General features: G+C 39.7%; 1 protein-coding gene and 1 pseudogene across 3 annotated transcripts in view; both read right to left on the minus strand.

The window, feature by feature from the left end:
* The window catches only part of cdk8 (cyclin-dependent kinase 8), a 174,152-nt gene that overhangs the window by 84,181 nt on the left and 65,813 nt on the right, over positions 1-24,158 (minus strand). For 2 of the 3 annotated variants that reach the window (XM_038817911.1, XM_038817910.1), the window contains exons 3-5: positions 22,604-22,714; positions 20,396-20,536; positions 712-769 (exon numbers count right to left, since the gene is read on the minus strand). In XM_038817911.1, coding sequence (XP_038673839.1) covers positions 712-769; positions 20,396-20,536; positions 22,604-22,714 — 310 coding nt within the window. The remainder of the gene's footprint in view (positions 1-711; positions 770-20,395; positions 20,537-22,603; positions 22,715-24,158) is intronic. The other variant, XM_038817912.1, reaches the window with a different exon arrangement.
* On the minus strand, positions 15,986-16,206 carry LOC119977924 (annotated as a pseudogene).

A 24,158-nucleotide genomic window follows, 5' to 3' on the forward strand; every position in this document is an offset into this window, starting at 1 on the left:
TAGCCAAAAAGTGTTTGTGTCTGCTCAGATGTGTTTTGTATTATAATAATGTATACGTATGCCCATGTGCAGATAGGTTAGAAACTGCAAGAGTGAAAGCATTGACCCCCGTTGGGCTTACCCAAATGCTCCTGTATGCACTTTTGGTTTAAGTAAGGATGTAAATGCATTGTAGGTGGTTCAGAGGAGGTTTACTAGATTGATAGCTGGGAATGCAATATTAAAATGTGTGATTCACTCTACAGTGAAGACTTGGCAATTTGGATATTCCTACTCAGCAGGGACCTTCTCAGCTAACAATAATTAGCTCCAAGTAAATCTCACTGATCAGCATTCTTTGCTATTCTGGATGCGATTGTGAATTGAAGTCAGGAAATTCCATAGCTTAGATGCCACTTGATTGGCATCCAGGACAGGAAAGGACGCAAATGCATTGGATTTTCCCATGGAGCTACCTATATACTCCAGCTGACGTTGGCTGATCTTTGTCTGGAGACACAATGGTAGTTCTTTACACAGGAAGCTAAATAAGCAACAAAAATATCAAAAATATCCTGCAATTTAAAAGATTTCTTCCAATAAAATCTTGTATTTGGATACAATATTCAGAACAATTATTTATGTATTTTTAATCCCACAAAAAATTTCCAGGTTAGTTTACATAATCAGTTCAGTAATTACACAAAAATAAAAAATTATAGCATACTATACCAATTTTGACTCGCCCTCGTTCTGGTCCTTCACCCATTACTAAAATGTTTGCAGGTTTCTGGAAAAATAAAAACAATGGTCATTTAAGGTCAATTTCCAGATTAATTTCAAATAAATCATGCTTCACAAAGTAAGATCAACAAAGTCATTATAACAGAAGCATAAAATTTTTTTTATAAACTATGCAAAATTACAAAGGCATACATTTAGTACATGGCTAACATGCAAAGTTGACTATTTTTGAGTATTTGTATTGGACAAAGGATGACTTTAGGAAGTGGCACATATCCCACCTTTCCTTCACCTATGACCCCAAACAGAAATGCCGCTCCCGTTACCTCTATCCCTAATTAATAAGTTCCAGGATGTTACTGGAGCCAGACAATAAGAGTCACAAACAAAGAATGATGGATTGGATTGCAGTTCTAGCGAGCCAGCTTAAAAGTGTGTTTCAGGTTCAACCTGCAATTATAAATGCTTCCTTACAAATGTTTTTGTTCATGAAGCACAAATGCAATCATTGTATCACTGTATGCAAGGAACTCCAAAATACAGTAGGGCACTAACTTGCTCATGTAACTTCTTCTTGGGATACTTATTTTCTTTTTAAAAATTTTATTGGAGGTATTTTCAAATATATACAGAACAGAAACGAGCAAAAAAAAAAAACAGCAACAGTAAACCACACACAATTGACACTACCCCCCATACCTCCCCCTCCATTTACACCCAGTCCCTCAAAACCCATTCAAAACACAACCCCGCCCCCCACCAAACTGTTAACGTCCCTTCAAGTGAATGAACAGCCTCCACCTCGTGGAGAACCCCTCCTCCGCACCTCTTATGGCGAACTTGATTTTTTTCTCAGAGGAGCAATTCTGCCAAGTCGCTCACCCATGCTGCCACTTGTGGGCGGCTCTGATTCCCACCAGCAGAACACGATTCGCCTTCGGGTTATCGGGGAGGCAAAGGCTACCAAAGTGCCTCTCCCCCCACCAGCACTCTGGCATCCTCCGATACCCCAAATATCGGCACCCACTGGTTCGGCACCACCTCCACTCCCAAAGATCTTCGACGTTACGTTCACAAACTCGTTTCAGAACCTCTCCAACTTCAGACATGACCAAACCATCTGGACATGGTTCGCTGCACTCCCTGCACACCGCCCACACCCATCTTCCAACCCCGGAAAAAAAACGACTCATCCTAGACCTCATCATGAGCCCTATGCACCAACTTAAACGATAGGAGATGCAGTCTTGCACACAAGGAAGACAAGTTTATCCTCCACAGCGCCTCACCCCATACCTCAGCTTGCATCGCCCCTCCCAACTTCTCCTCCATCAGGGCACACCCCCTCTTCATCAGCTCCCCATATATATCTGACACCTTGCCCTCACCCATCTCATCCTCAGACAGAAGCTTGTCCTGTAACACTGGAGGCGGCAGCTGTGGGAATGAACCCAACTCCTTCCTCAAGAAGTCCCTCACCTTAATCCTATTCCCCTTCAGCAGCAAGTACACTTCCTCAAGCTCCTCCAATTCTGCAAACTTACTACCCCATGCCACAAAAGGATTCCGAAAATACTCTATCACCAACTGCCCCTATTACTAAAACCTTGGGCGAAATTCTCCCCTACCCGGCGGGGCGGGGGATCCCGGTGTAGCGGTGGCGCCAGCCACTCCGGCGTCGGGCCTCCCCAAAGGTGCGGAATTCTCCGCAACTTTAGGGGTTAGGCCCGCGCCGGAGTGGCTCCCGCTCCGCCGACTGGCGCCAAAGGCCTTTGGCGCTATGCTGATCGGCGTCGGGGCTGGCCGAAATACCTTCACCGGTCGCCGTGAGTCCGCGCATACGCCGGAGCGTCACCGGCCGCTGACGTCACCACCGGCGCATGCGCGGTTGAGGGGGTCTCTTCCATCTACGCCATGGTGGAGGCCGTGGCAGCGGCGGAAGAAACAGAGTGCCCCCACGGCACTGGCCCGCCTGCCGATCGGTGGGCCCCGATCGCGGGCCAGGCCACCGTGGGGGCACCCCCCGGGGTACGATCGCCCCGCGCCCGCCCCAGGACTCCGGGGGCCCGCTCGCGCTGCCAATCCCGCCGGCACAGAGGTGGTTTAAACCACGTTGGCGGGAGAGGCCTGACAGCGGCATCGCAACGGGGGGCACGCCGATCGGCACGGGGGGCCTGCTAACTGGCGGGACGTGATTCCCGCTCCTGCCGATTCCCGGGTGGCAGAGAATTCCAGGGGCGGGATTTACGCCGGCCCCGGGCGATTCCCTGACCCTGCGGGGGGTCGGAGAATTCCGCCCCTTGCATCCAGCCCCGCCAGATCAAACCTGTGGTTTCCACAAATTTGCACCCACAGGGACATGCCTTCGATCTTAGTGCTACCGACCTTGATTCCACACCCTCAAAGCTGATACAACCACTGGGCTCGTGGAACACCTGGCCGGAGTCATGTGAGAGCACTTTTAAGAAATGGGTGTTTATAAATGGGTGTGTTTATAAATATCTGTAGTGAGAGTACCTTTAAGAAATGGGTTTTTACTACTGCAGTGATGTCAGAGAGTGGGTGGAGCTGGGCTGTCTATCAGTTTTTTACTTTCATTTTAGGCTGTTTGCTGCAGGGTGTGTTTTAGTTTCGTTTTCAGTGTTGGAGCTGAAGCCAGACCAAGCAGGTGTACTGCTGTTCTCTCTGCCATCAAAAGACTATCTCTTGATCATTTGGTGAATTCAGAATTATAAATGTTTTCAGTAGTGACTTCAACCTGATGTGCTTCTGTTATAGGTTTTGCTTTTAAGTCGTATGGATGTTAAAAGGAAAGCTTAAAGGATTACTCAGTATTGTAGTCTTTGGGGATTGTATCTGAATTGATGGTTGCTAAGATGTTCACTGTATGTTTTAAAAAGGTTAACTTGAGTTCATAGAATAAACATTGTTTTTCTTTAAAAAATACTTTTCCATTTCTGCTCTACCACACCTGAAGAGTGGGCCATGTGCTCCCCATACCACAATCTATTAAAAGTTGTGGATCAGGTGAACTCCATGATACACTTTGGGGTTCTCTAAACCCTAGCCCATAACACCAGCGAGAACGGAATAGGTGCCAACAATAGCGCCCTCAGAATGGTCCCTTTGCACGAAGCCGCCTCCATCCATCCATCCCCACACCAACATGTCTACCACCTCCCAATCCATCCCCACAACGACCTCTCCTCCATCGCCCACTTCCAAGCCAGAGCTATGCTCGCCACCCAATAATATCTGTAGATTCGGCACATCAGCAACTGCCTTCCAGTATGCCCCGCCTGTCCCTTTCCAGAGACACCCACCCGGCCCAGGGAACCTTACCCGCCCACATAAAACCTGGTATCATCTTATTCACCCTACGAAGAAAAGACATCCTCCCCGTGTGTGTGTGGGTTTTACCCTCACAACCCAAATAGATGTGCAGGGTCGGTGGATTGGCCACACTAAACTGCCCCTTAATTGGAAAAGATGAATTGGGTATTCTAAATTAATTAAAAAATTTAATGCCTATCTCTACTTGCCTTGAAAAGATGATGGTGAGCTACCTTCTTGAACCGCTGCAGTCCCCGAGGGTCTAGGTACACGCACAGTGCTGTTAAGCGGAGAATTCCAAGATTTTGACCCAGCGACAGTGAAGGAACAGTGATACTGTATATGCTTCCAAGTCAGGATGGTGAGTGGTTTGGAGGGGAACCTCCATCTGGTGGTGTTCCCAGGTCTCTGTTGCTCTTGTCCTTCCAGTGGTTATGGGTTTGGAAAGTGGTGCCAGAGGACTCTTGGCAAGTTCCTGCAGTGCATCTTGTAGATGGTGCACATGATTGCCCCTGTTCATTGGTGATAGAGGGATTGAATATTTGTGGAAGGGGTAGCAATCAAACAGCTGCTATGTCCTGGATGGTGTCACGTTTCTTGCATGTTTTTGCAGATGCATTCTGGGGAGGCGGTGACATAGTGGTATTATCACTGAATTAGTAAACCAGAGACCCAGAGTATGTCTGGGGACCCAGGTTCAAATCTCACCACTGCAGATTGAGTTCAATAAAACATTCTGGAATTAAAAAGTCTAATGATGACCATGAAACTATTGTTGATTGTCATAAAAACCTATCTGGTTCACTAATGTCCTTTAGGGAAGGAAATCTGCCATCCTTACCTGGTCTGGCCTATATGTGACAGCAATGTGCTTGACTATTAACTGCCCCTTCAAGGGCAATTAGGGATGGGCAATAAATGCTGGCTGAGCCTGTGACACCCACGTCCCATGAACAAATTTAAAAACTCATCCAGGCAAGTGGTGAGTATTCCATCACACTCCAGACTTGTGCCTTGTAGATGGTGGACAGACTTTGGGGAATCAAGAGATGAGTTATTCACAGCAGGACTCCTAGCCTTTGGCCTGCTCTGGTAGCTGTGGCTAGTCCAGTTCAGTTTCAGTTTCCAGTCAATGGTTACCCCCAGGATGTTGATAGTCGGATTCAGCAATGGCAATACCACTGCATGTCAAGGGATGATGGTTAGATCCTTGTCTTTTGGAGATGGTCATTGTGTTGCATGAATGTTACTTACCACTTGCCCTGATACAAACTAAGAGGAGAAGGAGGCCACTTGGCCCTCAAACCTGCTCCTCTATTCAATCATGTTTGATCTGATTATCACCTCAACCCCACATTCCAGCCTACCGGAATAATCTTTCACCCCCTTGTTAATCAAGAAACTCTGCCTTAAAAATAATCAGACTATGTTTCAACTGCCTTTTGAGGAAAAGAGTTCCAGATGACCCTCAAGGGGCTGGTTTAGCACAGGGCTAAATCGCTGGCTTTTAAAGCAGACCAAGGCAGGCCAGCAGCACGGTTCAATTACCGTACCAGCCTCCCCGAACAGGTGCCGGAATGTGGCGACTAGGGGCTTTTCACAGTAACTTCATTTGAAGCCTACTTGTGACAATAAGTGATTTTCATTTCATGTCATTTTCAAGAGTAAACATTTTTCCTCATTTCCATCTTAAATGAGCAACCCTTTACTTTTAAACAGTGACCTCTCGTTCTAGATTCTCCGACAAGAAAAAGCACCCTCTCCACATCCACCTGGGGGTCATACCCCTCAGGATTTTAATAGTTTTGATTAAGTCACCTCTTACTCTTCTGAACTCTAGTGGATACAAACCTAACCTCTCCAACCTTTGCTGATAAGACAACTTGCCCATTCCTGGTATTAATCTAGTAAACCTTCTCTGAACTGCTTCTAAAGCAATGACATATTTTCTTAAATAAGGAGACAAGTACTGCACATAATACTCCAGTGTGGTCTCACCAATGGCCACGCTAATTTGCCCCTTAATTGGAAATAAATAAGCACTGGGTTCTCTAAATTTATTTTTTTTAAAAAGCAAAACAGTAAACAGATCATTCTGGTTTAGCTCAGTGGGCTAGATAGCTGGTTTGTAATGCAGAACAAGGCCAGCAGCATGGGTTCAATTCCCGTACCAACTGAGAATTCTGAATTCTCCCTCTGTGAACTCGAACAGGCGACGGAATGTGGCAACTCGGGGCTTTTCACAGTAACTTCATTGCAGTGTTAATGTAGGCCTACTTATGACAATAACATTTATTTATTTATTTATTCAGCAATAACCCAGACATCAACTCAGGACAGGACAACTCAAACAATGTCAAGCCAGTTGACCCACTAAAATCCTCCTCACCATTATTTAGGGAAAATTGCTCATGTCAGGAGAGTTATCCAACAGATTGGTCAATTAACAGCCTTACATTAGTTTCCATTGTTACATCTGACGACCACTGTCCTATAATCCACCAGCCATGTCCCTGGAATGAAAACAGAAATGCTGGAAACACTCAGCATGCCAGAGGCAGCATCTGTAGAGAAGGATACAAAGTTAACCTGTCAAGTTGATTACCTTTGATCAAAACAGTTCTGACAAAAGCTCAGACCTGAAATGTTCACTCTTTCTTTCTCTCCATAGATGCTGCCAGACCTGCTTATTCTTTTAAGCATTTTCTGTTTTTATTTCAGGATTCCAGCATGTGCAGTATTTTGCTTTATGTCCCTGGGTATGTTCAGTTTCACTAGCATGATAGGTTAACAAATGGAGGTGCAATGGTGTAGATATATTCCTGAGGTCCTCAATTTTGACTCTTGACTTCATAAACACATCCAATGAAATCTGTTGATCACAGCTTGTCAATTAACAAATGAGTACATTTCCTAACCAAATAAGGATGAGATCACCAACATGCAATAATTATCCATTTGGCCGTGACCACACTCCAGTCATGATCAACTGTTGTGAACACAAAAATTCTTCATACCAATAACACCCTCCACTGTTTGACACGATTACAGTGTTTAGTGGAACAGAGTCATATGTGATGGAAATATGAGAAAAAGCTTGTGGGCTGCGTCAAGGGCAACACCAGCTGAATATATTATAAAATAAACTTTTTAAGAGGGTAGCGAAGAACAATGAGGACCCCTTAATGGCAGATGTAGATGATGCTGTCTGTAGAATTCAAGAAATGTCAGTCTTAGCAAAACAGCGGCCTCGGATCAGTTTTCACAGTAGTGGACAAGGATAATATATCAGAGATGCAAGGAAAACAAAACAAGTGTGGGTTGTACTCTCAAATTGTAAAAAGCAGTGCAACCAAACAAATATCAGTTTTTAGCCATGTGCTGTTGATAAATATAAAGCTTTGCAAATTTGGACACAAAAAGTTGGTTACTGAGAAACCGTGGCCATCTAAAAAGTCAAAATAGAAGAAAAAAAAGAATCAAAAATTTGAAAGACAGACAGAAATATTCACAACCTCATGGCGTTTCATATACTGCTAAGTATAGTTGTAATGTACCCTTGTAATGTAGGAAACGCAAATTAAACTTGAAGAGCATCAGAAATCAGATCAGAGCTTGTGGATTTCTTGAAGATACCCATCTATTTGGGGTGATGCAGAGAGGGAGGGGGGAGCAGGAGGGGGTTAAAAAAAGAATAAAGCAGATTTCTTGAATCTTGAAATGAAACCTAATTTGCAGAGGGCAGAAAAGATTTAATTTATGCAGACAGCGCCATACATTAAAAAGGAAAGCACCCACCATTCTAAAACATGGCAGGAAGAAGCATAAAATATGTTCTAAATTATCTATTAAACAAAAGTAATGTATTGCACAAAAGCAGAATATGCAAATACGCACAGTATTCGAAAGTCCTCAACCTGAAACATGCATTCTGCTTTTTCTCCCATAGATGTGACCTGATCCACAGAGCATTTTTATTTCACATTCCTAACATTCGCAGGATTTAACTTTTACTACTTTTCTTTTGGTGATTGCATGATACCATATTGCAATATCAGGGACAGCTCCAGTTGTTCAGCTTATGCACAAAATTTACTTGAATTATGAATTGTCAAATTCTACAATAACTATGTTTAAAACACTAAATATAAATTTTGCCATTTTAAATCATTCATTTTTTTTAAAAAATCAGTCTTTAAAACAATTTGCAGCATTCAAATCCTTGTCACATTGCTGACCAATGCAAATCTATCTGCCATATTCTTTATCGCTTACATCTGCCACCAACTTGCAAAGCTTAGGAAAAAGGAATTGTGGCATGATGAATCTGCAGATACTGCAGCATCAAATCATCAATAACTAGTATCTCAATTTCCTGAAGATATAAACCAATTTCATTTCATTTGCTTCAAACCAATTTGCATTGCCTTTCATTGAACTAACCTCTCTCTAAAGTTCAACTGCACAATATGTTGGGATCAATATTGGTCAGAAGTTGTATTAAGCAGAAGTGAAATATTTAATAGATATATCAACAAAATAATTGCTTGCTGCTTTTAGTATTCAAACAGCCCTGCTGCGGATTTTCTTGAAACTATTGCACTTTTTAAAAGAATTTAAACCTTCAGGACAGTAACATCTCTTGACAAAAAAAACACGATTCAAGATGGGCAGCTTTGAAACTATTTCCATACCAGCAGAGGTTATGGAGCATATATTGAATGCAGAAAGAAGTTCCAGGCTAATTTTAGCCTGGTTACTTATAAAATCAAACTAAAATTATGGAAGATTACTTTACATGTGTGAACAGTGGAGTTTCCAATATTGATTCTGACCAGAAGTAAAGGAAATACACTCAAAAGCAAATCCTTCCTTTCTGGTGAGCATATTTCTTCAATGAAATTTCACTCTGATACCAAACAAACAAAAAAAGTCATTTATTAAATTCAAATCATGAGATATGCACATTTCTGGTAGGCCAACATTTATTGCACATTCCCATATGCCCTATGAAGGTAGTGGTGAGCCACTTTCTTGAATACAAACTAAGTGGCTTGCTTGGCCATTTTTAGAGGACAGTTAAGTGTCAGTAAGGAAGCAAAGAATGTTGGACAGTTATTTGAATCACAATTTAAAACATTGTTTTCCAAATATGATGGAATTTTCAAGAAAGAAAACTGGGCAATATGTGAAAAATAATGATTTAAAAGTTCGACAAAATGACAGTAATTTAAATACTATGCTAAATTATAAATGTATTTTGAACAAACAAATTGTCTCAAGTGATTTTTTAAAAACCCGGTAAATGCCCACTTCAATGCTTCCTTCTTCAGCCAGGACAGCACAACAGTTGCAGTCGTCATTCCATGATTGGCCAACAAAGGTGTGCTTCTGTGGGCTGGGTCAGGTCCTGCTGATATTTCCATCTAAATCGGTGAGTGAATATTCAACTACAACAAAGTGCTCTAACTAGCAGAAGAAAAATAGAAAGTGAGTCCCTGATGTTAAGAGCTTGAAACAAATTGTTCAGCTCACAATACCACTTGGGCAGGAAAATGTACAACACAATGCACATGCATGTCACATACTGCAGGAAGTAGTGCATGCTGTTGACAACAAAGAACAATCTCAGTTTTATGAGGTTTTACATCAGTGACTGAAATATTCTGCCTTTGAAATGTGGAAATACAGATTGGCAGCGTGTCATGAAATGACAGGTCTTTGCTTATTCAATTCCATCTCCCACTGAGTTGAGTTCCTGGACTTAGCTGCAGGAAGGGAAACGGAGTGCCGGTCAAGTTGCCATTTTAAGGCAGTTAAAAATAATTAAATAGATAATTACCGCAAGTTGCTGATGAGCAGATATGTTTCAGGCCCAAGTTATCTGTTCACATGATTGGGAATAGCATGTGTGGATAACTGGGGAAAATAAAAACATGACTTTAACCCCAATTATACTTCACATGCCAACTGTAACAACAGGCATTGATATTGTGCCAATAACATTTTAAAAAGATCACAAAGATATCTCAATTAAAATTATTATTCCAAACAGATATTCAGCTAATGTGCATGGCCTAATTCTGCTTAACGTGTACTCTAGCACTGATATTTTAAATTGCAAGTACAAGTTTACAGGTTCCTTGATTTTTTGTTCTCAAACAGTAAACCCTGGAGATATATTTCTTCTGATTTTCTCAGGAGAATTTGGATACAGAGGAAGTTATTTATTCAATTGTTCACTTTTCACTGCCAATTCCCTCCCCTTCTGGAAGATCCTTGTTGGTCACTCTCCAATACTCTCTCCAAGTGGCCATTTTTCTTACAAGTCTCAAGAATCTGCCAACAGACTACTGGGCCATGTTGGAAAAAGGAAGGCGCAGCTAACCCAAAGTGGCCCTCGCACACATCTGCTATTCCTGCAGGACCCTTGCTCACATCTTAGAGTAGTCAACTCAGGAGCTGTGGCTCATGAAGCCAATTGTTGCATCCAGCTGAGATAAGGAAATTACCAAATTATATAAATAGATCTAAGTTGACTGAACACCTTGTAAATATTTAGCTGATCAGAGAAATCCAACATGGGTGTGTAACGTTTAGGTCATGCATGACAAGACTGATTGAATGTTTAAAAAGAGGTGACTGAAATAGTGGACAGGGTAATATCTTATTAATGTTACTTATATGGACTAACAGAAAGCAGTTGATAAAGCCCATCATAAGAGGGTGTGAGTTACATTTGAAGGTCATGTAACTGAAAGCAAATAATTTACCTAGTTCAGAAGTTAGTTGAGTGGCAGGAAACAGAGAGTAGCAATAATGGACAGGTACTCAGAATGACAAGACATGGCTTGCGGTATCATACAAGGATCTGTGTTGGGGCCTCGACAATTCATTAGCTTAAATCACAGGATAGACATTCAAAATTTGTCAATGACACAAAGGTGGGCAGCATTATAAGCAGTGTAGGTGGCCGAAATCTACAAAGGGATAGTAACAGATTAAGTGAATAACATTTTTACAAATGGATTTGAATGTCGGCAAGTTTGAGATCATCCACTTCAGACCAAAGAAGAATAGATCAACAGTGGACCTCCAAAAAGACTTGGGGATGCATGTACAGAAGTCAGCACGTTGTAGGCAGACACAGAAAACGATCAAAAAAGCTAATACGATTATTAGCCTTTATACCTTGAGGACGAGAATATAAGGCAGGTAGAAGTCATGCTACAGCTATGCAAAACCTTGGTTAGACTGCACCCGGAGTACTGCAAGCAATTCTGGGCATCATATTAAGGATGGAATTATTTGCTTTGGGAAGAAGTGCTGTGTGGATTTACTGAAATGCTATCTAGACTCCACAAGTTCAATTATGAGGAGGGATTACACAAACTATTTTATATTAGCTGCAATTTAGAAAATTATGGGTGGTTTGATCAAGGTTTAAGAAAAATTGATGGGTAGAAAGAGAGAAACTAGTTCTGCTGATTGAAGAGCAAGGAACAGGGATAATGAAATTAGAAAATATATTTGTACGCAAAAGGATGGGAGAAGTTACATTTGGAACATTCTTTCACAAACTATTGTTGATGCTTGGTCAATTTTTAAAAATTTTTTTAGAGCACCCAATTATTTATTTTTTTACAATTAAGGGGCAATTTAGCGTGGCCAATCCACCTAACCTGCACATCTTTGGGTTGTGAGGGTGAAACCCATGCAGACATGGGGGGAATATGTAACTCCACATTGACAGTGACCCAGGGCCGAGATTCGAACCCGGGTTCTCAGCGCCGCAGTCCTAGTGCTAACCACTGCACCACATGCCGCCCTCAATGCTTGGTCAATATTAACTTTAAATTGAAGATTGGTTTTTGTTTACCAATGCGATTAAGGTATATAGGAAAACTGTGAGAATATGGAGTTGGGACATGATCCCACTGAATGATCGAACCGAAGTAAAGAATTTAATTACCTACTCATGCTCCAACGTTCCTATATCAGCTAACAGAACAAGTACAGTATTAGAGCTTCAGTACTGGAACATCAGATCAAACCTAGGCTAAGCAGCTGATCGGAATTCTAATCATTTACAATACTAAGACCCATGAGCACAGATTAGTGATAAGTAAAACATGACAAAGAATATTGAATATAATGCAGAGCATTTTAAACTGATTTCTAAATAGTGACCCAATGTAATACCACCATCAAGTTGTGGTTCAACTACTTCTGGGGTATTGTAATATTCATTGTTGAGAACATTCCTTTTGATGTAATTTATTCCATTATTGCTAATTTCATGTAGCACCACTCCCCAACACTGTACTGGCCACCAAACTCAGATCTGCGAATGGATATGTTAGGATGACAGTGAAGGATAAGCAGCTACACATTAACCTATTTTTCATCAGTGGCAAAATGCATATATATTACATGAGAAATGTGTGAGTATTAAGTTTGTTACCCTATATTTGAAAGGCCAGTACAACATGGGAACACTGTACTATAACTTAAGTCAGAAAAGAAAAGATAGAATTTACCACTGCACACGTATGGATGTTCTTTTATATGTCCAAGATTTTGAACTCAGAAGCACCAGACTCAGGTTAGTTATGTAGGCTTTTCATTTAAATCCTCATGGTCAGCCTGTAATGGTGAGTTATATCGTTTACTTTTCACACTAATATTGATTAGATTTTTACATACTTCGCAAAAAAGATTGAAGATGGAATTGTGGCCAAAATAAATAATTAAAAATATGGAGTATGCAATTTTCCCTCAGTATTAAAAATATTCCAATCCATTGAGTAAATTATTATCTATTAATTCAATCAATTTACAGCACCTGTATTCAGAATAAACACTTGTGTTACGTCAGTACTGTGTGGAGTAATATGCTGAATAACTCCATATAAATCCAGTACTTAAACATGGCAAGCAGTTGTTTTTAGCAACATGTCATTACTATTTATCTTAACCTGGAGCAATGTTCCACGAGAATGCAATTACAAGTATTAGAACGACCCTCAACTATTTTTCGTACTTTTCTCTCCTCCTAAGTGCAATAAAAATAATTAATTTTCTATAAATTAATTTCTCTGCAGTAGCATAATAGCATGCAATGGCTTTAAAATATGTAATGCACATAAATACCCAAACATCTGTAACATTTTGTAACTTAAAAGTTACAGAATATTCAGACATCAAATCTTTAAATTAACTGATTCATAAGCCTCAATATTGAAATTACCTTTTCTGGACCGGTGATGATTTTGATCTTCACTCATTCACACCAATAATAGATATCTCATCTACATTTGATCAAGGATGGTACATCATTCTTGTGCAAAATCCAGTACTCTTCCATGTTAGATTTGTTATTTGAAAAGAGCTGGCATTTTAGATGGATATCATAATGTGCAAAAAGATGGCATTTTAATACTTCCATCAAGGTTTTTCAGATTCGTCAAAGTACTAATTTTCTAATCAACCCTGGTTTCAAATTAGTTCAAATAACTGATTATTTTGGCACAGAGAAATTTGGCTTCAAAGGAATACCTAGTTTTCAAAGCCACTTCCATCAACTTTTCTGTCCAAACTGCCATTCCTGCTGAGAATGGACTGAAACAGACTTACCCTCCTGAACACAATCGTTTAGTAAACCACAGGAAGTTCTTTGTGAATAAAAACAAAATGAGAGTTTTCCTATTTAACTTTTATTTAGTCCTGGAAAACTTTTTAATAACCTGATTGAAAAGCTACCAGAAAATCTATTTCCTCAAGCATTATTACAAATTCATTCTTCTCAGATTAGAATCAAGGGTATGTGACTAATGTCACACATTTTGTATTTCTATTTTTAATGTTCCAATGTCAGAACAGCAGCCATGTGACTTTGTTTCAGCTCTATATAAACGCTGAAGTATCTCTGGTAGTTCTCTGGGAAGAGAAATTTGATGGAACCGAATAAAATGTTAACTGATGTATAACTATATAAAAATGTTAACCAATGTATAAATATATAAAGAAATTCTTCAATGGAATGCATTAGATGGCAGGTACTTGCAAAAATCATCCAAATCCTGATGTAACATCAGCGGCACTTGCCAAATAAGTGAAATTAAATTTTTCAGGGATGGCATCCTGAAGAATAAACTTACATTTATATAAACGTCTCAGGATTGTTGGGCATCTCAACTGCTTTACAGTCAATAAAATACTTTTGAAAAAGTCACTGCTGTAATCTGAGAACATGGTACCCAGTTGCACACAGCAAAGTCTCACAAATCACAAGATAAATGGTCAGATAATCAGCCTTAACAAAGCAGGTTGAGGGATAAATGTTGGCCAGACCACCAGGAAAATCTCCCTACTTTCCTTTCAATGATGCAGTACCATTACCATCTTTTGTATCCACTTGGAATTTTTTTAACAGTACTCGGGGATCAAATTCGATGAGTGTGCCCATCAGTCAGTAAAAAGCAGGAATGGGTGGCTTTTATTTCATATACCAGTCTTGTTCTGTTGCAGACTGGTAGTAAAGATTACTCAGGTGAAGTGTTCGAGGGCAATAAATAATTCATCATTGAGCAGCATAGCTTTGAACAATTTGGTAAACAGAGAACAATGGTAAGCTAGACCATAGTTTTTCTACAGTTCAGACTGAGAAGCTGGTATACCCCAACCACTGGTCCACATCCACACAAATTAGTTTCCAACATCTGTCAACTCTACAATTTCTACAAAACCTTCTAGCCCAGCTACCAAGAGAAGACATGTGCAACTCTTTCCAGACGCCACCTGCATGGAATTTCCATTTCCCTTGTGTGCCTTTGCACATACACAAGCACACAAAAAATTAGGAAACTAACTGCTCTGGAATAAAAAATTGGCAAGCTTTACATCAACCCGACAGTAATTTAAAGTACTATGGACGTTGCACAATATCCGTCTTCTTTTTTGTATCAGATGGCAAGAGAAATTTCTTTAAAAAGCTTCAAAAAAAATATTCAATACAGTATGAATGTCTTCATTTCTATGCTGGTATAAATTCAGGTGTGCATGAAGTCTGGAGAGAGGACATTATATTTGGCCCAAACCCAGTCCATGTACAGTACCTATTGATTCTCCACTAAAAACATCAAGTTTCTTTACTTTAAGAAAGGAAAATAATATCAAGCAGCATTATTGTTGGTCTGTAAGTCTCCAATTTCCTTTTCAACACCTCTTTGGTAAGCTTTTAATGAAGAAAGGGATAAACTACAAAACTATAGACATGGCATAACATGAGAACCAATTTAGAAAGTCTTCACAGAATTGTTACAGTGCAGAATGAGGCCATTTGGCCCATTGTCGCTCACCAGCTCGCAATACGAGCAATTCACTTTGTGCCATTTACCCGCCTACTAACTTCAACCCTGCACACTCTTCCTTTTCAGATAACAGTCTAATTCCATTTTGAATACTTTGAATAAACCTGCCTTCATCGCTCAAGTAGTGCTTTCCAGATCTTAACGTTTTATTTTCTCATATCACTTTTGCTTCTTTGCCTGGGTTACTCAAGGGCAACCACCACAGATTTATAAAATGCAGGAATTCACTGAGCAAAAAGCACAGCGATGAAGAAAATGCAATAGATATTACTGACATGCGTTTCAAAAAAAACATTTGATACGGTGCTCCATTATGAGTTTGTTAATAGAAAGTAAGACACATGAAATTGGGATGCATCAGCATTGATTAAAAAACAAGGCAAATGGGCAGCATACAGTAATAGCTTGGAGTGATAAAAATAATGGCGTTTCCCAGGGAGGTATTATAACCATTTCTCCTTATACTAAAGGTATCCTATGAGCAGTTTTGATTAAGTAAATAGCGAAAACTTTCTATTGGTTGGAGAACTGATAATTAGAACACATACTTTTATTAAAATGTTTTTTATCCCAAGCTTAAAGTTGCAAAGCCAATGCAGAGTGGAAAGGGCAAACCCTTAATCCATCTCATAGTTTGCTCAAAAAAAAATTCAAATTGAAGCCATCTCTTGGTCTCCACAAGAGAGACATACAAGTTCCAAGCGGACAAGAAAAGACATTGCACCTCATCTTGGGCTTGATCTGACACTTGATCTTAGCCAAAGGGCCAAGAAGCAATGAGAACACATACATTAATGGTCATGAAAACAAGATCTTAGATTTTATTTTAAAAACATAGACATTGAAGGTTGTCAGAAAATGAATGCCCTACCAGAAACAGTAAGAAGTCTTACAACACCAGGTTAAAGTCCAACAGGTTTGTTTCAAACACGAGCTGAACACCTGAAGAAGGAGCCGTGCTCCGAAAGCTCGTGTTTGAAACAAACCTGTTGGACTTTAACCTGGTGTTGTAAGACTTCTTACTGTGCTCACCCCAGTCCAACGCCGGCATCTCCACATCATGGCTACCAGAAACAGTGATGGATGCAGAATCTTTGACTGAATTTAGATAGAGAGATTTTAAAACGTTATAGGTAAAGAGCAATGTTCCAGCATGGACATGGTCAACTGCACTTCTGCCTGTAAAATTCTACAGTCCAGAATTTGAATAGCAATGACGGTACAACCATCACATTCGCAGTTATGAGACCTCTGAAGTGGACAACAACTTCAGGAATCTTCACATATGCAGCTAAATGTGGAAATTTGGATGTTCCGGTTGGTGATTCTACACTTCCCAATCAAGTACACAGATGAAGTCTTTCCCCCAGACTGAAACCTCTATAGAATAAAAGCATCCTCGAAGAGAAAATTTGAAAATAAAAAAGTTACTCATAGATGGCAGATGCTTTCCGTTATCCTTGTTTAAGAGCATGCATGCTGAAATAGTACAAAGGAAAAAGTTATAATGTTAGGCACCATTATTGATTTAATTGTAGACTTTATGATGTTCATGAGGATATGGTTTAATGAACATGCAAGTTTTTACTCTACTAACACAAGAAGCTGCATTTCCCCAATTTGGATAACAGCAAGTGTCACTGATAAGCTACTGAGGCACTTCAGATTCGTCAACTTTACAGGTGACACTATTGTACATAAATCGCATCTCTCTCTCTCTCCCCCAGCTGATCCAAGTTTGGAAGGGTATCAACTTGGATGCATTTCTAAACTGGCATTATCATGGAAGGGATATTTTAAAAGATTCGTCATCTTAATTAGAGATTAATCCAACCAGCAATATGTAAATGAAGACAATGAAGTGATTAAGATTCAAAAGTAGATTTTGAATTGATAAAGTGAACAAAAACTGGAACTTGCCATACGTCATTATTAAATGCCATTAAAAGTGCCATGTTCTCCCAAATTCAGAGAGTTAAGTAAGGGTGAAACGTATATCTTTGTCAGTTAACAAGTTTTTTCTGAGATAATTTTAGTCTTGGTGCAGCACAGAGAACACAAACATTTATTCACTTTTAGCACACGATATCAGCATCTAGACCATCGTTAATGTAACTCTTCCTCAACAAATCTACTTCAACTCTTGATTCGGAAGAACATATATTTAAACACCAACAGAACATCGAACAGTACAGCACAGTACAGGCCCTTCGGCCCACAATGTTGTACCGACCATTTATCCTAATCTGAGTTCAACCTAACCGACACCCCTTAAAATCATGGCTGTCCATATGCCTGTCCAAGAGTCCCTAATGTCTCTGACTCCATCACCTCAGCTGGCAGTGCATTCCACACACCCACCACTCGCTGTGTAAAGAGCCTATCTCTAGCATCGCCACTATGTCTTCCTCCAATCACCTTAACAGCATACCAACTCATAGGGGCTGGTTTAGCACAGTGGGTTAAACAGTTGGCTTGTGATGCAGAGCAAGGCCAGCAGCGCGGGTTCAATTCCCGTACCGGCCTCTGAACAGGTGCCGGAATGTGGCGACTAGGGTTTTTCACAGTAACTTCATTGAAGCCTACTTGTGACAATAAACGATTATTATTATTATGTCCCCTCGTGACAGCAATTTCCACCCTGGGGAAAAGTCTCTGGCTATCCACTCTATCCATGCCTCTCATCGCCTTGTACACCTCTATCAAGTCACCTCTCTTCCTTCTTCGCTCCAGTGAGAAAAATCCTAGTTCCCTCAACCTTTCTTCATAAGACATGCCCTCCAGTCCAGGCAGCATCCTGATAAATCTCCTCTGCACCAATATAATGCTTTCTGTTTTCTTGCAGTACAACCAAAATTGCAAATTAATTTTGAATTGTAGGCACTTCCTTGTTGTGGAACTTGAATGGAGTTGAAACAGCCAAAATACATAGAATCCTTGCAGTCAAGGAAAATAAATTTGTTATTATTAGCCCAGGTTACATTTAGGTACAGGCCACAAAAGTGAAATGACAGCACACCAACTCATTGTCTCAGCAAGGCACTTGCAAAAAGGAAAACTGACAAAACATTCCGTAAATGCAGCAAAACACATGAATGACAGCATGGAAACAGTGTTCTGCCATACTGGGTGCTCATCTTCCTGTCCCCTACTGCTCCAATTATGCATGTATAAGTGGAGCTTTATCTATTTATCACTTGTGTGGTAAAAGTGCCCTTAACCCCTGGACTAGGTTATTCATGTTCTACGGCAATAGCAATGAAGGGAAGGCAAAAGCAGGAAACAATCAATTAGACATCCAACAAATCAGAAAATCCTACTTTGAATTTGAGGCTCAACAGGAACCACAAATTGAACACTCAGCAGTCAAGATTTCTATTACAATAGAGGATTAATTATCTTCAGCTGTGCAGTACCAAATATTCACTTGACAAAATCCCAAGTAAGTCACACACTTACTTAATCCACCAGTAGATTGTGACATGTTGCTTTGCTGATACAGGTTCAAAGTCATTAATATAAAGAGATTCTCTGAAGGGCACATGAGCACTGCCACAAGAAATTATTGAAATCAGGCAGGTTGCATTTATTTGTGGCATATACAAAAATAAGGTATGTTTTTCTCTCTCTACCCATACATTGAAACATAGAAGATGGGAAGAAGATTCAAAAGTTACTCTTGCAACAAATTAATCAATTGTGTTACACAGACTGGAAGTTGCTCATAATCAAAGGCAAGTCCAGGCATGATGGAAATTTACTAAAAGGGAAATCATCATATGAGGTCATGGGCAAGAAGAAATCAACAGGGGGAAACAAAGAACTTGCGTGAAACTCATTAATGTGCAAATAGGCTGCGATGTTTTGTTTTTATTACGGAGTACAATACAAAAGAGATGCATGGTGTAATATCTGACGGGTATCCAAGTCGGAAGAGCTTATACATTTATAGAAAGGTGAACTTCCTCCTAACCACTCTACACAACATGGGAGATCATTTAGATTTTGGACAAAACAATTAATCTCAATGGCAGCCAGAACTTACATTTTACTGAGAAGCCAATCTTGTAAACCAACCCCAGAAAATTAGCTACCTGAAATGTTGGCTCCCTTTGAGATGAACAAAGTCTTGCAAGGACCCAAATGGCAACTCCTTCTAATTTATCATCAGATTGCTGAGAAGGGCAGCATGGTGGTGCAGTGGTTAGCACTGCTGCCTCGTGGCACCAAGCTCCCAGGTTCGATCCTGGCTCTGGGTCACTGTCCGTGTGGAGTTTGCACATTCTCCCCATGTTTGCATGGGTTTCGCCCCCACAACCCAAAGATGTGCAGGGTAGGTGGATTGGTTATGCTAAATTGCCGATAATTGGAAAAAATTTATTTTGTACTCTAAATTTATTTTAAAAAAATTTTTTTAAAGATTGCTGAGGAGGTAGCACAACCGAAAATGGCAGAACCCAAAATGTAAAAACATTGTTACTTTTTTTAAAGTCGCAATGTTAAATATTAGGTTAGGATTGAGGGGAGCATGCTTTGAACAGAAAATGCACCCCGTAGACCCACTTCCTTTTCGAATGAGGTCTTATAAAATGAATTACGCCTCAGGACAATATTTCCTCAATTCCTGCGTATATTTCTATATGCAGCAACGCAATGAAATGTGCTGAAAACTAAATGATTGTGAAATAAGAAAAAGTAGCTTGGGGGTGGGGTGGATATAATTCACTCAGATTTTGATAAAACTGTAAATATTTTTATGCCAAGTCACAAAAGGAAACATATTCCAACACCTGTTATTCAACATGTACTCCAACTAATCCCCCTGTTGTGCAATTTCAGTTAAGATGCCTATCTGTCACCAAAGCAACGAGTGATAAAATTATCTTTCTCCATATCCCCCGCACCCCCTCTCTATTAACGTGTTAAGCATAGCAATTCATTTCACATATCCTCAGTAAATGACTTACCAGATCCCTGTGTAACACCCAGTTAGCATGCAGATAGTGAATGCCATCTAGAATCTGATACAATAGGGACTTCACCATCCCTCGAGGTAATTGCACTGGTTTCTTGTTTGCTTTAGAAGCTCTGTGAAATTTGATTATGTGCTGAAAAAGGAAAAATAAAAACATTTATTGGGAAATTAAAAAATTGAAAAGTGAGAGATTTAGACCATATTACTAGTGATATTCCAGAGTATTTACTTGGCTGTGTACTGGCATACTCTGAACATATCTTACCTTTTCCAGCCTGATCGCGAACTTCAAAATACAAATGGTGCATTTTCCCTCAAAATATGTACACAGCAAAAAGGATTCCTCATCTGCCTGTCTCATTTCAAGCCCTATCCAAAAATGCTTTTTGCGTTAAACATTCAATATACAATGCGCAAGCGGTTGAAGGAACGTACTGAATTAATTGGTCAGAAGCTTAACCAAATTTAACTGACATAAAATTAACATTCAACCAGTTAAGAATGCTATAGTATAATCAATAAGACTTGAGTTTCTTGAATCGACGTATAAGGCTGCCTGAAGAGCCGATGAGGCATTCCTTTTGAACAGCGAAATGGCAATGCTTTGAAAGTAAATAAGCGGGAAAATGTTAGAATGAATATTTATCATATTTATTTTGAAAATTACATAATTGACACAATATACAATTAGATTTATTAAAAAATAAGGGCAACTCAAATAGGCACTTATTGTTCCAAATGTGGCTCATAATTACAACTAATTGAACTAGTCAACTCTCAGGTAGTTACTGAATAAAATGCTGCACAGAAATACACTGATGTTTGTAAGTGGCTACCCTTAGAGATGAAAAGCAGATTAGATAATTGATGATAGGAAATACTGAATTCCATACAGCAATTACAATTAACAGTGGTTAGTTTCATTTTGAAACAATGACCAGGATAAATAAATTGCACACAGACAACACATTAAAAATAAGGCAGGAAAAATGAGAGCTAATTATCAACTCAGAAAATTACTTGATTATTTTTTTAAAGAACTTAACTTTGACAATCAATGTAAAAGTAGACTTGCAAGTACTACAGTTAAAACTTTATGGTTAGTAGAATTAAGCTGATTCAGCAAAGAGCATAAGGCTGGATTTTAATGTGAATTTTGAAAGATATACACGCATACCTCTATTGCATCTACATATCTCTACTGTTCATTCAATCTCTACAGTATAGCCAAAGAAAGAACTCGGAAGATGGAGCGGGAAGGGTTGAATAGTCTTTCTTCATTTCTACAATCTTAGTCATAGCTCAGTTGACATGGGCTGTCTCGTCAACACACAATTCAGTTGACATAAGAAATGCAGCTTGTTTAAAAAGCATAGCTTTCAGTTTTGAAATGTTTTCAAAGTAACTCAAGAGATACTGTGTAAAAAAAAAAGGTGGCATTCATGAAAATTAGTAGACCACCCCCAATAATTTTACTTCTGCTGGTCTCAGGTCAGTTCTTAATACTCCTCTTTTAAATACGTGACACTCGACCTGATGAATAAAATCTACCATAATAGAATTGATTAACATATAGAATGCTTATATTGTGGAAAGTGCAGTATATTGTTTCAGTGTGCCCATTGAACAATTACTGAGTACGTCGAGTTGAGAATCATCTCGCCAACATTTGAAAATAAACTTTGTATGCTAACTGAATAGTATGTATAATACAAGGTTTCACTCAACTCACAACTGAAAAGAGCAGGATAACATTTTTTTGTGAACATATTTCCCTGCAAAACAGTGAAAGTGACAATTTGTAGTCATCTCATTGGTTCATTTTTAGGGGACAGGCAGAACTGAAGAACAGAAAAAAATTAAACTTTGCTCAGCCAATCAGCTGAGCAAGTCTAAAGACAAGTAATTGCCATTTCTTTATTTTATTAGGGACTAGCAGTATCAAAGCCCACATGAAATAGCGTGGAAGCAACTTGTTCAAAGTTTAGGTACTTACTTTTCAGCTATTCCATGTCTTACAATATGTCATATGATTACTCAATTTGATACCACAATTACTGTACCAAATAGATCCATGGCACAAGTTTTGGAAATAGATGTTAAAACACAAACATTTCAAGTTAAGCTAACTGGTGGCATAAGCAGTGACATTAAGCAGAGTTGCACAAAGTACTAAGCAGTCCAGAAAGGTAGACCTTACCCAGAGGTCATGTTCAGCATAGTCAAACAAAAGCCATACTTTCCTGTCTGCATGTGACAGAAATACTTTCTGGAGAGCAATGACGTTTGGGTGTTTCAACTCCCGCAGCAACTGTGAAACAAAATATACTGCATTAGAATTGTGACAACTGAAAATGTACATTTTCATTGTATCAAGAGTTAATAGGTCCTTCAATTCAAATTCATCCTCACAATCTAGAGTATTATTAATAGCTTCATTTGCACTCCCCATCCTCAATTTTATATAGGTACAGTGTCTCAAAACCAGCAACCTCAGGACTGAGTCTAAGCTGGATTTCGGATTGAGTTGTTCAAGTCAAGTGGTTTGGGCCAGGTTAAGTCAAATCGGAACAAGGGCCACTCAGACCATGGGAAAGGGCAAGCACCTGAAGCCGACAACTAGACGGCACATCACCACCCCAATTTATCATCTAGCCAAGCATGCAGCTAAGTTATATTACTTGTCTAAAAATATTTATAAGCTGCCTCGAAGGAATTTTGATTATGTCTGGTTTTCAGACATCGCTGGTTTTCGGGTAGCCAGATTTAAGAAAATGTACATGTGGTGTCCAGCATATTTCTCTTGCACCCATCAAAATTATTGTGGCAGAGCTTGAATCCCTTTAATTTCCTTGAAAAAACTCAGTTTAAGATAGGACGTTTTTAAATGGTCAATGGCCCAAATTCAGCAGGCTGTTTCCAAGAGAATCAAAAAAAAAAAGCCCAATTGTACTTATTGTTCACCTGGAATTCTCCAAAACAATCCAAATTCCCTGGCCTTTTCCACAAAGCTTTTTGCATTCTTCCTTCTTAATTACTTAACCAGCTCACTTTTCAGATATAATCATCTCTACCAATTCAGAACTTGATGTTCAGAACTTGAAGCATTACATGTCCCTAAAATGAAGCTGGGGGAAAGAGAGGAAAGAGTTACTTGTGGGGAAATCTACAGAACAGCAGTGGGGGGAGCATTCACAAAGGAAACGGGGAGGATACTGGGCCAACATGTTTCCTCTCGGGTAATAGGAAGGAGTAATAAGCAAAGAGACATTCAGACTATGATGAGAAGGAAAAGAGGCTTTTAGCAAGTACAGGGGGAGCAATTCAATGGAGGCACGAGTGGAGCACAGAAAGTGCATGATGGAGTTTAAGAAAGTAATAAGGAGTGCAAAGAGGGGTTTTGAAAAAGCTGGTAAAAGTAGGGAAAATCCCAAGGTATTCTATAAATATCTAAATGGGAAGAGGATAACCAGGGCCCATTAGGGACCAACAGGGAAATCTGTGGGTGGACCAGAGGACATTGGCAGGGTGTTGAACGAATACTTCAAATCTGTCTTCACTCAAGATAATGAGGAGGTAGTTATAGAACTCGGGGAGAGAGATTGTGAGGTTCTTTAGCAAATTGACATAGGGAGTGACAAGGTATTGGAGGTGCTGTCAGGCTTAAAAGTGAATAAATCTCCAGGTCCGGATAATTGTGTCTCAGTGAGGGAAGTGAGGTAGGAAGTTTCAGGGGCTGACCCAAATTTTTAATT

Source organism: Scyliorhinus canicula, chromosome 14 (assembly GCF_902713615.1).
Source record: "Scyliorhinus canicula chromosome 14, sScyCan1.1, whole genome shotgun sequence".
Lineage (NCBI taxonomy): Eukaryota > Metazoa > Chordata > Chondrichthyes > Carcharhiniformes > Scyliorhinidae > Scyliorhinus > Scyliorhinus canicula.